The 17,184-nt window shown below is 40.5% G+C and overlaps 1 protein-coding gene across 5 annotated transcripts in view; it reads right to left on the reverse strand.

The window, feature by feature from the left end:
* Window positions 1-6,698: 6,698 nt before the first annotated feature.
* SON (SON DNA and RNA binding protein) overlaps window positions 6,699-17,184 on the reverse strand; it is a 124,980-nt gene continuing 114,494 nt past the window's right edge. For 3 of the 5 annotated variants that reach the window (XM_063447608.1, XM_063447617.1, XM_063447599.1), the window contains 5 exons: window positions 16,067-16,183; window positions 13,529-13,676; window positions 9,782-9,847; window positions 8,378-8,493; window positions 6,699-7,699 (listed from right to left, as the gene is read on the reverse strand). In XM_063447608.1, the coding sequence (XP_063303678.1) occupies window positions 7,535-7,699; window positions 8,378-8,493; window positions 9,782-9,847; window positions 13,529-13,676; window positions 16,067-16,183 (612 nt within the window). In that variant the 3' untranslated portion in view covers window positions 6,699-7,534. Of the gene's footprint in view, window positions 7,700-8,377; window positions 8,494-9,781; window positions 9,848-13,528; window positions 13,677-13,959; window positions 16,184-17,184 lie in introns of those variants that run through there. The other 2 variants (XR_010090430.1, XM_063447630.1) reach the window with 2 other exon arrangements.

Genomic DNA, 17,184 nt, shown 5'->3' on the forward strand with positions numbered 1-17,184 from the left:
CGGCTTGTGTACTGAAAGCTAGTAAGGAGCTTTTACTCTGATTGAGGTATATATGTAACTAAGCTGAGGATTACCTGTGGCCCCATCACCTAGTGATGTGGACTGGGGTGTAAGAGCTTGGAACAGCTGATGCAGCGCTTCTGCGAAAAAGAGAGACCAGCGAAGGAAGCCATGATGTAGCTTACCTTAATGGAATGTTTAGATGTGAAGTAATGGATTAGTACTGATAGTGTGTGGCTAACCTTGGATACGTAAAACGGAGTGACAGCATATGAGGTATAAATAAGATGCTTGATATGTAGGTTTAGAGGAAAAGGCAAAAAGTACAATAGTTTAAAAAAAGTCTTGAATCAAGCAAACTCTACTTGTGACATGGAACAATATATAAAGCCCTGGCGTGAGTGATAGAGTAGTCGTGAAACTGCGTGAAGCTTGTGTATCTGTATGAGGTGTAACTGTGTGCTTAGTCCAAGATTATCTCATAAAAAGGTTGTATCCTGGATGGTATGTAGTAGGTCGTAGGGAGACCTTAAACTGAGCGTGAAAGAGCTTCAGCGGCTGTGTTGTGGACACCAGGAATGTAAAAGCAGACTAATAAGAGCTGAGAGGTTGCTGCCAACCAAGTCAGCCTATGAAAATAGCCACAAAATGGTTAGCGAGGATGGCCGCCCGAACGTAGGCCAGGTGCCATGGTGAAGGGTGAATAGATAGTAGATTAAAGGCGTTGGATAAGTCCATCTTGCTCAACCAAGCCTTACTACTTGTTAAGTGATAGCTTGTATGGCATGATTGATTTGCGTAGTGCAGTGAGAACTCCATAGTGGGAATGAGGGAGTTTGATGCTGGGAATGGATGTAGAGTGCGGTGCGGAAGAGGTCTATGATCAGACGTATTATAGGGTATAGTGAATTTCTACATCGATGGGAATGGTACGCCAAGATAAGAAGTGTGAAGAACGTAAGGAGGTGAACGTGAACCCAGCGTATGACTGCTGTGGACAGAAGGTGGTCCACCGTAAGAGGGTCAATGGGTGCAGATAATAGGTTAGGGCCTATGAGTGTACCTGTGGGAATGGCGATAAGGCCCGTGTGAACCCCTGTGAGAAACCCGGCACCAGAATCTACCAGATGCCTAGCTGGGTGTAGATGCAGATAGTATATTAGGATAACAAAGATAACCTTAGTTGGGCTTATCTTAGGTGACAGATGGGCTGCGTATGTGGACTAAGTGTAGGTTCTGGAGCAGATGTGCAAAACCCTGCATGTAGTGAAATAGCATACCCCAGGATTAAAGTCACAGTGCACCTGAGCCTTCCCCAGAAATGAAATGGTCAGCCCAGCTTGTCCCTCTGGCCGCCTCCCTGACTAGTGCGTGGGGTGAAGGGGTGGTGAGAAGTGGAAGTAGCTGTCTCTATGCGAGAAGTAATGATAAACAGAGGAATGGAAAACTTTGTTAAGTCGTGGGTGTCACTCTCTGAAGTACTGAAATGTCGCCAAGAATATAACCTTTGTACTGTAGGGAGTCTTGTGAAGTTAAGTAGTGATGTTAGTTTAACATCCTTTCCATCGAGAATTACTTTCTCCATGGAAATTGGAACAGGGTGGGCCGATGAGACATATGGAGTAGTGATAGTGGGTGGTGGGGGACAGGGAGGGAAATGAGGGGTAAGCCAGACTGTATGACCGAAATCGTCAGGTGAGCGCCTGCCAGGCTTAACGAGACACCTGGTGTGGCTATAGCCGATTCCATTTATCAGCCTGTTAATCATTTGGAGGCTGGCCAGGAAATCGACTGGGGTCTCCTGATTGGAATCTGAGGAGTAAGCAAACGGCCCTTGTGAACTAAAGCCGGGCCTGGGAACATTGGGCTGAGCCATTGTGAGCCAGTGTAGTTCTGCCTTACCGGCAGTGGCTGGGGAGAGGATACCCCTGTGTCAGAGCTCTGCTGATATTTTTTAGAATGTACCAGAATCCCAGGTAACTGAGGGTAGAAGGGGTGAGGGATTCCTATGGAGACCCTGGCCAGACTGGCGTGCTGGGTATTTCGTCCAACAGCAGACCGATTATCGGGATGGATACTTGTGACTATCTGAAAAAGAAATAATGATTTGGATAAGTAATGTGTCTTAGAGGTGTGGATGAGACCTTCGGAGAACTGGCCTGCTAGCTAGTGCCGAAGCGAAGAATTTACCTGGTACCAAGTGACAGGTGAGGCCCTGCTAGTGCCAAGTGGCGGAGAGAGGCTCCACCTATGATTTGGGCCGAGGGGATTTTGTGGCCACTTGAACGTGGTGGCAGGATGTCGGCCTCTCGGTGACCATAAGAGATTCAAAACGTGTGGCCGTGACATGGGAAGCCCTAACTGTAACCCTAAAGAAGGGCGAGCAAGGTGGCTAACTATGATTTGGTCGTGGGGCTGAACTTCCGTGTTGAGGTGGGGTGTAGTAGACCTTGTGGGACCGTAGTATTACTTAGGATAGCTAAGGCCAGCGCCTAACCCTCAATGCCAGTTCTCTAGCCTAATGGGGCTTGTCTCTTAGAATGGTGTGATATAACGTATGTAGATACTTAACCTTGAGTGTTTGTCCACTTTATTTGGGCAACGCGCCGGAAGATGACAATATATTCTTGCTTCATGCCACTAATATAATGAGTGTAAAAATGTTGAACGTATGAGAAGGTGTGTATCAGAGATACTGTAACGTACGAACGTGGGTAAGCTGAGGGACCTGAACGTTGGTCCGTAAATTAGAGACAAGCCCCTGGGTTCCCATAAATGTGAATTTTTTGAATGATACGAAGGCAAAGTGAGGCCTTAAGGAGAAACTTAATCGTAGTGAGTAAGATTACCAATACCTGATACTGCAATGCAGGGAACCAGGTGGACTGTAGGTTGTTGATGGCATAGGACTTGGTGTCTAAGTAATGATATGTAGTAATAAATGACAAAACCTGTGCCGTTAAATATAGTAGTAATATGGTGGATAATGATTATGAGATTGTTGTTGCCATTTTGTGAGGAATCTTAGCCCAGGTACGTTTTGAAGTGCAGAGCCCACTTTGAGAGGTGGCGGGTTGTATGAGGCCGTGGAGGCTGAATGAGGCCTCAAGTGAAAACATAAAATGGTAAACCTTCTTACCTGTTACCGGAATGCAGGATAATGGGTACCTCTTCTTGGAGCTCTGTTTGAAGAAAAGTATAAGTAGTAGCAAGGTGGTGTAGGTTTGTGTGATTGATGTTTTTAAACCGTGAGGAATCTGAGAACTGGCCTGTTGGAAGTTTAGAACCCACTTTGGGAGGTGGGGAGGCTGAATGAGGCAGTGGAGGCCGAATGAGGCCTCGAGGGAAAAAGAGAACTGGTAAACCTACTTACCTGATACAGTAATACAGGGTACTGGGATACCGCTTCTTGAAGACTGATTGGAGGAAAGTGGAGGTGTATTATATACGTAATTTATAATAGAAAGAGTAAAACTGTGCCTTTAAGAAGATCATCCTGTGAAAAATAGATGTCCTACAATTATGTGACAATGGACAGAAAATTTGTAAAACACATATATTTCACCCAGTGATGACTTTAAGAGCCATATAATAAACTTATCATATAGGAAAAAAATTCAATATGAGTGCTTGGTATAAGTAAAGAGACATAACTAGATATTTTAAAGTAGATTAGTAAATGTAAACACTGTAGCCCCTTTCGTTCAGTTAACTGAATGAACAAGAGTACTAAAAATAGAAAGAACTCCCGCATTCGGTAAATGTAACGCACAAAAGGATTTAAACGAAAGCCAATTTAATAATCAGCTGCAGGCTGTAAAGTGTAAATTAACGAAAAAGGTTGCATGAAATAGCAGTTTGAACGTGTTCGGCTGAATGAACGTATGAAAGAACAGACGAACGTAGGGTAAGTGTGCACGTACAGTACATAGAATAAACGAAAGCGTGTGTATTCCGCGTTCGGCTGCTAGCCGCACGAACACGGAAGTTCACGAACAGCGTAACATCACGAATAGGCAAGTAATGAAGGGAGCCTATCCACGCGTTTTTAGGCCTGAACGTGGGAAATAGCCGAACGCCATTTCCCACGTTATGCTTACGTGAACGTGCCGGTCTCGTGACCGGAAGCCGGGTAGCGAGTAGGGAAGTCGGGTAGAAGCCGGTGGACGGGCACGGAAGATGGAGGTAGGAGCTGCTGGCGACGGACTGTTTACTGGAGACTGACTTTGGCGGGAACAACGGACCAGAAGTGCTGGTTGCTATTGTGAAGACAAACAGCTTGCACAACAAAGGTAAGTAGGGGGCGTAGGGTTTATATAGGATCATAACTCCTCCCACAAATTCAGGCCAAATGGCCTTCCAACATACATACATACATACGTATATATATAAAACTAGTCTAGTGATATTTACCCTTTTGGTGCAGTGAAGATGACTCAATCTTAACCCCGGGCCTTCATTTAATAAGAATAGGCTTTGTAAGCACATTGAGACATATATAGTGAGGGAAAAAAGTATTTGATTTTGAACGTTTGCCCACTGACAAAGAAATGATCGGTTTATAATTTAAATGGTATTTGTATTTTAACAGTGAGAGACAGAATAACAACAAAAAAATCCAGAAAAACGCATGTCAAAAAAGTTAGAAATTGATTTGCATGTCAATGAGTGAAATAAGTTTTTGACCCCTTTGACACACTACTTGGTGGTAAAACCTTTGTTGGCAATAACAGAGGTCAGACATTTCTTGTAGTTGGCCACCTGGTTTGCACAAATCTCAGGAGGGATTTTGTCCCACTCCTCTTTGCAGATCCTCTCCAAGTCATTAATGTTTTGAGGTGGACGTTTGGCAACTCGAACCTTTAGTTCCCTCCACAGATTTGCTATGGGATTAAGTTCTGGAGACTGGCTAAGCCACTTCAGGACCTTAATGTGCTTCTTCTTGAGCCACTCTTTTGCTCCTTGGCTGTGTGTTTTGGGTCATTGTCATGCCTGAATACCCATCCACAACCCATTTTCAATGCCCTGGGTGAGGGAAGGAGGTTCTCACTCAAGATTTGACAGTACATGGCCCGGTCCAACGTCCCTTTGATGCGGTGCAGCTGTCCTGTCCCCTTAGCAGAAAAAACACCCCCAAAGCATAACGTTTCCACCTCCATGTTTGACGGTGGGGGCGGTGTTCTTGGGGTCATAGGCAGCATTCCTCCACCTCCAAAAACGGCTAGTTGAGTTGATGCCAAAGAGCTCGATTTTGGTCTCATCTGATCACAACACTTTCACCCAGTTCTCCTCTGAATCATACAGATGTTCATTGGCAAACTTCAGACAGGCTTGTTCATGTGCTTTCTTGGGCAGGGGGACCTTGTGGGCGCTGCAGGATTCCAGTCCTTCACGGCATAGTGTTATTAATTGTTTTTTTGGTAACTATTGTCCCAGTTGCCTTGAGATCATTAACAAGATCCTCCCATGTAGTTCTGGGCTGATTCCTCACTGTACTCATGATCATTGAAACTCCACGTGGTGAGTTCTTGCATGGAGCACCAGACCAAGTGAGACTGACAGTTCTTTTGTGTTTCTTCCATTTGAGAATAATCACATTAACTGTTGTCACCTTCTCACCAATTTGCTTGGCAATAATCTTGTAGCCCATTCCAGCCCTGTGTAGGTCTACAATCTTGTCCCTGACATCCTTGGACAGCTCTTCAGTCTTGGCCATGGTGGAGAGTTTGGAATCTGTTTGATTGATTGCTTCTGAACACAGGTGTCTTTTATACAGGTAACGAGCTGAGATTAGGAGCACTCCCTTTAAGCGCCTGCTCCTAATCTCAGCTTGTTACCTGTTTAAAAGACACCTAGGAGCCAGAAATCTTGATTGATAGGGGATCAAATTCTAATTTCACTCATTGACATGCAAATCAATTTAGAACTTTGATGTGTTTTTCTGGATCTTCATATTTTGTGGTTGTTATTTTGTCTCTCACTGTTAAAATACATCTATCATTAAAATTATAGACTGACCATTAGCTTGTCAGTGGGCAAATGTTCAAAATCAGCAGGGGATCAAATACTTATTTTCCCTCACTGTAAATGCCACAAAAATCAGGCTCTCAAAGAACTGATGATGGCAAATGTAGCTATATCCCCTGACTTGGACCAGCAGAATGTTCTGTGAAGCCTTGAGTAAAACTGACTTTATTGGGCAAAAAAATAAAAGTAAATCTAGTCATATATCATTTGGTAAAAGCGCTGATAGTCTACTTCTAATATCTACAGAATAATCACCCCCCCCTTTTCGTAACACTGTGCACCCTTAGGGAGTGTGTGCTAAACTATGCAGTAATCTATATGAAAAAAAATCACCAATGTCACAACTTTTCAAATGCAATAGTGTTGGAACTTGGGACTCTGAATGTGACCCCTGACTCTGTACATGGGGATCCACTGCTGTAAATACTATACAAATATATCCCTTTCCCATTGTTTTCAAACTTGCATAAGTAGTGTACAATTCAAATTAATAGCCCACTCAGTTTTATTAACACCAATGTTCTATCGAGCTCTATAAGAGTATAACTCATAACTAAAAGACATTTAAACTTAGAACCGGTATTTGGTGCTTCAATTAAAAAAATTAAAAAGTAAACTTTTTTTTAATGTATGTTTATTTTTTGTCAAATAAAAACAATTAAACCAAAGAACAACTTTTGTTTTTACATTTATTTACAGTGAGCATTATGTATTTTGGCAGGCCACAGCTCTGACCAATCCTTATTGGCTCCATTACTGAAGCTACATTTTTACAGTGAGAGTAAAAAAAATACAAGAAAACAGATGACAAATTAAAGACAGAAACAAAACTAACTGCTGAAACGTAAGGTGTCTTCACATACCGCAATATTACCTCCACAGCTAATTTTGTATTAGAATGCATTAGAACCATTCTGAGAAACAAATTATTAATATTTCAAAAATCTGATATGTTCTACTTACCTTTTGCACAACATTTTGGAGTTTCTTGGTAAAAAATAAATATCGAAGCTGTACCACTGAATTATGGGATAAATTTGTTAACCAATCTGTGTTTTTTGTTTTCCAAATAGTAGGTGTGGCTGGCCACAGGTATTGAGACAAACGATATTTAGGAGGTAAATCTTCAGATGTTTAGGCTGGTTAGATATGTTGGCCAACAATTCCCTCAAAGTTGTATTAAGATGCTAGATGTGTTTACATTAAGATTATCTTTAAGCACTTAAAAAGTATTGTAAAAATTACATCAAACAACAAAGTGCATCTGTATATATCCAAACAAGACGTTAACTACAACATCCATGTTTTCAACCTATTCTATTTAAGAACGAGCTTGGTCAAACACAATACAACCATGCCAGAAAGGAAAAAAAATAAAAAGTTTACGTTTATACATTTTCTCAAATTTAAGGTTTTCAGATACATGCTCTAAATCACATTAAGAGGGAAAAAAAAGACTATTTAACACCTCCTCCTCTTTAAAGTGATGCGTAGATCCAGTTGAGGATTACGGAGCACTACTCGAGGCACTTCGAAAGTTAGTGGTTGACGTCATGCTGTCCTTCGGCAGTGCGCCCAACGCTTGGAGGGCAGCTGCGGCTGCTGTTGCTTTGGCAAGTTTTTTGTTGACGCTGGGCTGGCTGGGCTGATGAACGGAACCATTGACTGTTACCTGCACATGAATGTATGGTTAATTGTACTATAGTAATATGCACCTCTATTATAAAATTGCAATATTATACTCTATTCCTATTGGGGATCCAGGCTTCGCTGGATATTTTACTTAAAACGACACATAAATACAAACAGCATAGCAGCAAAATATACATATCCAGTTGTCAGACACATCTTCCTCAAGAATGGTGGTTGGGCTAAAACCAACTAGGTTTATTGAAACTATAGCATTAGGAAAACAGACGTGTATTCCCAATGCTATAGCATTCCTTTAAAGCATTCCCCTTAAATTCTGACAGCATTCTTCTACAACATGCAAGATCTGTCAAGGTCAGGCCATATAAAGTTTAACTTTGCTTTTTCCAAAGACATTTTTCATAATCCGGGGATCAGTAAAACAAAACTAATCTGCTATTCTACAAAAATGGAGACATTGGTAAAATTCAATTCATAAGACCAAAGCAGAGACTCTAAAGAAGACAATAAAACACTTCAAATACCATATTACCTAAAAAGAGCCTTCAAAAAGAGCAGTTTGATATAATGTTTCACAATTACTTTTTCTATGGAATTTATATGAATCTTTGCAAAGTTGATTTCTACCACATTTACACCAACATATCCTGTCCTCTGAAGCCCAGAGCAGAGTAATGACTGAATACTTCGAGGTCCTTACCCTAAAAAGAAACCGTTTGCGATGTTCCGGGCCTGTATCATCAATCAACACAAATTCAGGTGGCGACCATTTCTTCTTATTGCAGAGTTCCATCAACGCTGAAATTGGGTGTTTTCCTGTGGAATAATTAAGGTAAAAAACAAAACATTAGATTATCAATTAGATCTCATGTATTTTAGCATAGAATGATACTTTGATTTTATAAATGACAAGTCAAGAACCAAGTACACGGCCAGAGTAAACAATGGTAAAATAGTTTTATTTTTAGAGGCGATAATAATGAAGTGTAAGGTAGTCATGGTGACACAGAGGCTTTGACATTGTGTAACTAATAGGAATACTTTGTGTATTGGCTTGTTCAAATCGTTCCTCACTATATTTAACACCAGATAAGCAGTTTGGGCCTCCATTTCATCACTTGATGGGTGAACTGAAAGTGCAGCAAGTGTCCCTAGTAACATATCCTGCTTAGTTCTTATAAAGTGCCCAGACAACCAAGTGCAAATATATCTATATATGTTTTTACCTGCTTTTGCATAGCACAGCCTAGATAAAGCCACATCCTAAAACCTGGTTTCCATTAATTATTATTTAAACACCCTTTTCTGTCCCATTACTGATTTTGCCTTTTAACTGAAGCAGCATGGTGAGTTTTTTAGAATGGGCTCACCAATAGATTTGCTTTAATGTTGGCAGGTGAGCTTACACTTCAATGACCATTACACTGGTACTCAACAACTCTCATTTTGTATTCTGGGGTTGGGACAGAGCAAAGGTAACTTTTTCTTTATACATTAGGAACAAATAACTATGGCTGCCGCCCAAGAACAGTGGGAGCTTGGATGTAGGGCTAATGGATGTACTATGTGCTATTAAATAACTTGCTGAGCATGAATGACTACTATAAGACGATTGAGCTGATATGGGTTTAGAAAAGTACAGAATGTGTGTGTGAAGTAACATTAATTGTGTATTGGGCAGCACCGAGACATAATCCAGTATTTGGCTAAATGTTATGGGACGTGGCGGCTTCTACTTTTTGCAAGAAGCGTTACTTTTCAAATAAAGCAGCACATGGCTTCAACAAAGCTAAAAGCATCCAATTTAGAACCAAACATTATTTGTATAGACGGCCTGGTATTTCCAGCCAATCAGAATAGAGCTACGAAATATAATGAGGAGGATGCACAATTGGTAACAGCACATTCTATAATGCGGAGACATGATAGAAGAATGCTACTAAAAACACATATATTCCATAATATTTATCAATATTTGAACATCTCTAAAAAGCGATTTTATATAAACTGATTAAACATGAATGTATAAAAATAAAAAAGAAAGAAAGAAGGAAAGAAAGAAAAAAAGCATGGCAGGAATAAAATAATATCCCGAATAACTCACCAGAAAGATCCTTCATTGCTGGCAAAGCTAATTTGTTTGTGGCCTTTTCTCCATCTGCAACCAAACCTGTACGGGGGAATGAATGACCGGATTTGTAATATAATGTTTACTTATCCCAATATTTAACAACTCTGCATTTGTGAGGTGTGAAAAAATAAATAAAATGTAGAAATCACACTTAGGGCCTCCCTCTTAGCTCCCTGTCAGTCACTGTTATACGCTCTGTCCTTTTTGACCAGCAGGTCAGCATAGAGAAAGGATACAGAGAGGAGGAGAAAGTAAACCATGTTTTTATTTTTCCTCGTTTGCAATGTTTGTCTTGGCTTTACCTTGTCTGAACTGGATTATGACGTGATTTGCTAAATCTTCAATGTAAACTACATGAAAAAGGTTAACACAAGTTAAATCTGATTTTCAATTTTTTTTTTGATTATGTAAATTCGAGAGAACCAACATCACCCCTTTGATAATACCTGTTTGGTGACAGCTACACCCTGACCAGCATTTCAAATAGCAGGTAACGCACTTATGTCCATGAGAGCATCATTGTATGAAGAAAATTCTCACAGCGGATAGCAGTGTCACCTATTAAACCATTCTCACAGCGGATAGCAGTGTCACCTATTAAACCATTCTCACAGTGGATAGCAGTGTCACCTATTAAACCATTCTCACAGCGGATAGCAGTGTCACCTATTAAACCATTCTCACAGTGGATAGCAGTGTCACCTATTAAACCATTCTCACAGCGGATAGCAGTGTCACCTATTAAACCATTCTCACAGTGGATAGCAGTGTCACCTATTAAACCATTCTCACAGCGGATAGCAGTGTCACCTATTAAACCATTCTCACAGCGGATAGCAGTGTCACCTATTAAACCATTCTCACAGTGGATAGCAGTGTCACCTATTAAACCATTCTCACAGTGGATAGCAGTGTCACCTATTAAACCATTCTCACAGCAGATAGCAGTGTCACCTATTAAACCATTCTCACAGCGGATAGCAGTGTCACCTATTAAACCATTCTCACAGCGGATAGCAGTGTCACCTATTAAACCATTCTCACAGTGGATAGCAGTGTCACCTATTAAACCATTCTCACAGTGGATAGCAGTGTCACCTATTAAACCATTCTCACAGCGGATAGCAGTGTCACCTATTAAACCATTCTCACAGTGGATAGCAGTGTCACCTATTAAACCATTCTCACAGCGGATAGCAGTGTCACCTATTAAACCATTCTCACAGCGGACAGCAGTGTCACCTATTAAACCATTCTCACAGCGGATAGCAGTGTCACCTATTAAACCATTCTCACAGCGGATAGCAGTGTCACCTATTAAACCATTCTCACAGCGGATAGCAGTGTCACCTATTAAACCATTCTCACAGCGGATAGCAGTGTCACCTATTAAACCATTCTCACAGTGGATAGCAGTGTCACCTATTAAACCATTCTCACAGCGGATAGCAGTGTCACCTATTAAACCATTCTCACAGGGGATAGCAGTGTCACCTATTAAACCATTCTCACAGCGGATAGCAGTGTCACCTATTAAACCATTCTCACAGTGGATAGCAGTGTCACCTATTAAACCATTCTCACAGTGGATAGCAGTGTCACCTATTAAACCATTCTCACAGTGGATAGCAGTGTCACCTATTAAACCATTCTCACAGCGGATAGCAGTGTCACCTATTAAACCATTCTCACAGCGGACAGCAGTGTCACCTATTAAACCATTCTCACAGCGGATAGCAGTGTCACCTATTAAACCATTCTCACAGCGGATAGCAGTGTCACCTATTAAACCATTCTCACAGCGGATAGCAGTGTCACCTATTAAACCATTCTCACAGTGGATAGCAGTGTCACCTATTAAACCATTCTCATATTGGATAGTAGTGCCAACCAATGCACCATTCTCATATTGGGTAGTAGTGCCAACCATTGCACCATTCAGTAGTGGATAGTAGTGCCAATCATTGCACCATTCTGTAGTGGTAAGTAGTGCCAACCATTGCACCATTCTGTAGTGGTAAGTAGTGCCAACCATTGCACCATTCTGTAGTGGATAGTATTACCAGCTATCGCACCATTCTGTAGTGGAAGGTATTGCCAGGGATTGCACCATTCTGTAGTGGATGATACCAGGCCATTGCACCATTCTCAGTTAGTGGTCAAAGCCATATCTACGTCTCTCACAATACAGTGCCAATTATTACTATACCCCATACTGGATAGTACCATTTATTACAGCCCCTTTATTATGGTAATTTATCCCTTCCCCTATTGCTCCCCTTTTATATCAAAGCATTTCACAGTTTACAGTTACAGTGGCAGCATGTTTCATTTTCAAACACCAATACAGTTTTTTAGTTTTAACTTTCTTGTTTGTAACCTTGTAGGTACAGAGGCAACACATGTGCATTTCGTAGCTCTGAAATGAATGAACATTGTCATGGATACGAGCCATCTCAGCCCTACTACCAGACACAAACACAAAATGAAGGCTCACAGTTCTGGTCAGAATAACTGCTTACTAATGACATCCCATTTATGATACAGTAAATCACAAGTTGAAATATGTGGAAATAGATTCTGATGAACCTGGAAAGAAGTGAGAACCCCTCATTTGTTTTACATCAGGAATTAATGATTTATTTTATTTTTTTTAAATAGAAATGGATAAACATGAGAAGAGAACCACTTATCGTGTGGACTGAGAATGTGTTAAATTTACATATAAAGAGTACCTCTGGAGCAGTACTAAACCCAGAGCACTCTGCAGGACAATTCTCTATGCCAATTCCAGTTTTCATGTGATTTTTTTTCACTTTTAGCACCGACAGTACAAATTAAAGAGTGAATTCCTTGAAATCTGAAGTGAATTAAAAGTGACTAACACTTTGGACCAAGAGAGCCAAACTGAAAAGATACCTGGGCTCAATACTTCCACTATAAAAACATATGTGTGCTTTGCACATCAGAAAATTAATCCCTAGTATTCTAGCAGAACAATCGCGGATCAATGGTAAGACTCCGAACCTTGAATATGCGGTGCAATTCTGGGCACCAGTTTTATAGAAAGATACTGCAGAACTAGAAAAAGTGCAGAGGCAATCTACAAAACTAGTAAGAGGGATAGAAAACATTAGTTATAGAAAGGAAAAAAAAAACTAGAAAGACCATTTATTTTCCTCAAAGGGGATATGATAGAACTATACAAATATATACAAACCCCGTACGTGCCAACAAAAGACCAAAGGTAACCCATTGAGATTTGAAGAAAGGCGTTTTCACTTACACCAGAGGAAAGTGTTTTTTACAGTAAGAACAATTAGGATGTGGAATTCTCTTCCTAAAGAGGTTGTCTTCTCAGATTTTATAGATATTTTTAAAAAAAGGGCTTGGATGCTTTTTTGCATTAACAGAATATTCAAGGATATAAGTGATACGTGTGTGAACAGGTTGTTGATCGAAGGAGAAATATGATTGCCATTATGGAGTCACGAAGGACTTTTTGTAACATAATTGGAAATGTGTACAACTGGATTTTTTTGCCTTCTTTTGGAGCAACAGCATAAAAGCATGAGTTTCAAGTTTGAACTCTATGGACTCTATGGTAATACCTAATTTGTTAGTCTAGAAAAAAAAAAAACTATAAGGAATTTGAAGCAATGATCACGTAAATTTAAAAAAAATGAAATCCACTGTAGATCCTCGAGTAAGTAGAATTACCTTTTCGATCCGTTTTAAAATCAATAAGAATGGGATTAACATTCCCTTCATTATGTCGTCCAAGGCCCTCTCCTTCACGCCACCCCATTTTTCGCATAAGTAGGGCTCCCCGGCCTCCAGAAACAGGTGCAGCTTTGAGGAACTGATCCTAAAACATAGACAAACACAAAGGAAACAGCAATGCGAAATGTCAGTACATTATAGAAAAAATATAAAACACAATCTAAAAGGTACTCTAAAAACATAATTTGATTTTTTTTTTTAAATTAAATTAAATTGGTTTAATAGTAATCCATGCACTATTCTTTTCATTGTCTTTATATATATCCTTGTTGTTTACTACAGAAACATACAAAAATAACTAACATATATATATATATATAATATTCTTAAAAAAACATTTATTCTGGAAAACAACAGTTAAAAAATATATATATAAATAAATCATTACTACATAATGGTTAATATTAACTGTCTATGTGGTGTGTACACTACAAAATATCTGTTCGATATTACCTTAACATTTAAGGTGTTAACCATTCAAACATACAAAGAAATCAGAGCATTATTTTTACAACGCAGTTCATACAGTTGTAAAAACGCCTTAAATGGTTACCTACCTACACCTCTCTCTTTGGCTGCAGTGTGGTGACAAGTACGGCAGGCAGTGATCGTGGACAGAAGTCAGCTACAAGGATTTGACCCTGCAACAAGTTTCCATATAGAGCGGTAAATGTTCACAGGTCACTCTGTGAACAGTCACCTCTCTCGTACCCCATTGCTCACCCAAGCAAAAAGCTGTCCTACCTTGCTCCTGAAACCTGAGACACTGGGCAAATGCCAGTCTGTCATTTTCAGTTCATCCTGGACTGCTTTACAAAAAAAGTACTTTGGGACAATAACAACATAGTATCGCCAAGTTAGTGTTTCTCTTAACTCTAATCTAGCGGCCCTTTGTAATTTAGCATTGCACATTCCATTCAGTTTACACTGCAAATATTGAAATAAACAGAGGACACTAAGAATCGCCACAAAAGTGTAGATGGGTTTTCAAGAAAGGATATTGGCTTCTATGTAAAGCGTTAATTCCAAGGACCTTGGACTGAACCAGATCATGCAGATGCAAGTAGACACTCCAGCTGCTCCGGATGCAAAAACTGCCTCACTCTGTACACCCCAAAAGGCGTTTACTTACTTACGGGTTCCATCCGCCCCTCTCTTTTTCCAGGAAATTTTCATAAGAGAAGGGTAACCATGCTGTGAGTGATAAAAACCCCAGCCAAAGTCACAACGGGGTCCGATTCCGCTTTTGTACCTGCTTTGCAATGATAGAATTTTCAGCATCAACATCTGTTTCAATGTACCGGTAGAGCTCAATAAAGAACTCAATGCAGTGTTCCAAGCCAAGAGAAATAGAGCACACACTAAGCATAGGTTTGATCCCCGGCACAAAATGCATCTCTGCATCAATTTCTCCATGAGCCCCAGTATATAGTCAGTTCACATGATAAAAGAGATACATTCTTGTCACTACATATCTTAAAATACTGCAAAAAACTAAATGACCACATTGACCTGTTAAACTACATAGAACATGCATTGATGGGTCAATGCAGAGAATCTATACACTAAACAAAAAATGGACAATCACAGATGATAAATATCACTTGTGAATTTACACGGATCCAAAAAGAAGTGTTCCACAAAAAGAGGCTTACTTATATAGTTCTGCAAACATGCATGTTCCACAAACAGTGGTATCTAATGCAAACCATGTTTATGGAAATAACAGAATCTAACGGATATGCAGAGGGAAAAGCTGATGAGCAACATGGATGGTGTTCTCTGGAAACATGTCAGCAGACGTCTTCTGGCCCAGGAGAACTCCACTGCCCGATGATGAGATGACGGGTGGTCCCTTCTCGAAGACGGCTGTAATCAAGACTTTTCCTCCTTACACTGGAGAGCTCTTGCCTTCTCTTCTGGTCAACGGCTTCTCCACTTGTCTGCATACTGCCAGATTCTGCTTCTTACCATAAAGTATGAGGACATTATATCTCTAGTGTCAAGTTCTGCAGGTGGATTAAATAACTTGCCATTTATAATATTCAAAGAGTCGAGTCACAAGAAAGGTTCTGTTAACATGTGAACTGATTATATAATTCAAGGTACACTGAAACAGACAATATTTTAAGGGAGAGTAAGAATATCTACGGCTAAACCAAAAGAGGGGGAGGGGGATACAACAGGTTCTGTAGAATTAATCCCATGAGAGAAAAGAAGAAAAAGAAAAAAAAAAAAAAACACAAAACAAAGCAGCTAGCATCTAATTGTCACAGGACTAGTTTGTATTCTTCAGGGGACATAGATCAATTAAAATTAACTCTTATATCTACTAGTACTTAAATAATATTCAGAAAGATGTGACAGAATCCTATCAGAAGCAAGCCTTTGCATAACTGACGTATCCCTGATGACTACAGTTTGTTATGTGCTGTGCAAGAATACCAGCCAATACGTTTCTATATGGTCACATACCTTTTTGAGCCAGGCCTGGGGGCCACTGTTGCTAATCTCATCTGCAGTCAGGACTTGCGCTCCCGTGCTTCCTGTGAACTGCCCCGGCAGCGATGTGGACTGCGCCCAAGCGTCAATCTGAACAGGATGTGAAATGTGTATGGTAAGATTTTTTTATTTTTTTTTAATTACACAATTTCTGCTATTAGCAGTAATAAATAAAATCTAGTATTTTAAGGTAAAAGATACAGTGTCAGTATGTATGGCCTGTAACAAACATGAGAAAATTCCTGAAAGCACATGTGCAAGATCAGATCAGTCTGAAGAAGACCACAACATGCACAGCACTGCTTGACGCATGTGCATATCAGCTCTTTGGTAACTCTTAAAGGACCACTCTAGTGCCAGGAAAGCATACTCGTTTTCCTGGCACTAGAGTGCCCTGAGGGTGCCCCCACCCTCAGGGACCCCCTCCCGCCCGGCTCTGGAAAGGGGAAAGGGGTTAAATCTTACCTTTTTCCAGCGCTGGGCGGAGAGATCTCCTCCTGCTCTCCTCCTCCGATCCTCCTCTTCTCCTCCCCGTCGGCTGAATGCGCACGCGCGGCAAGAGCTGCGCGCGCATTCAGCCGGTCACATAGGAAAGCATTCATAATGCTTTCCTATGGACGCTTGCGTGCTCTCACTGTGAAAATCACAGTGAGAAGCACACAAGCGCCTCTAGCGGCTGTCAATTAGACAGCCACTAGAGGACATAGGGGGAAGGCTTAACCCATTCATAAACATAGCAGTTTCTCTGAAACTGCTATGTTTATGAAAAAATGGGTTAACCCAAGAAGGACCTGGCACCCAGACCACCTCATTAAGCTGAAGTGGTCTGGGTGCCTAGAGTGGTCCTTTAATACTGGGTATTTAACATATAGTATCTTAGCCTAGCTGTTTCTATGATGTGCATACACTAGTCCATTAGAAAGACTTTAACGCCATCAGTAGGACTAGGCTCCAGCGTTATGGCTGCATGGGTTAGCATGCGCATGAATTCTCACACAATATCAACCAGCGTATTATGAGCAAAACTGAAAAAAACGACACTAAATAATCATTAAAATGACAGTTAGAACCCCTGAATAACTAACGTATAT

This window comes from Pelobates fuscus, chromosome 1 (genome assembly GCF_036172605.1).
Source record: "Pelobates fuscus isolate aPelFus1 chromosome 1, aPelFus1.pri, whole genome shotgun sequence".
Taxonomy (NCBI): domain Eukaryota; kingdom Metazoa; phylum Chordata; class Amphibia; order Anura; family Pelobatidae; genus Pelobates; species Pelobates fuscus.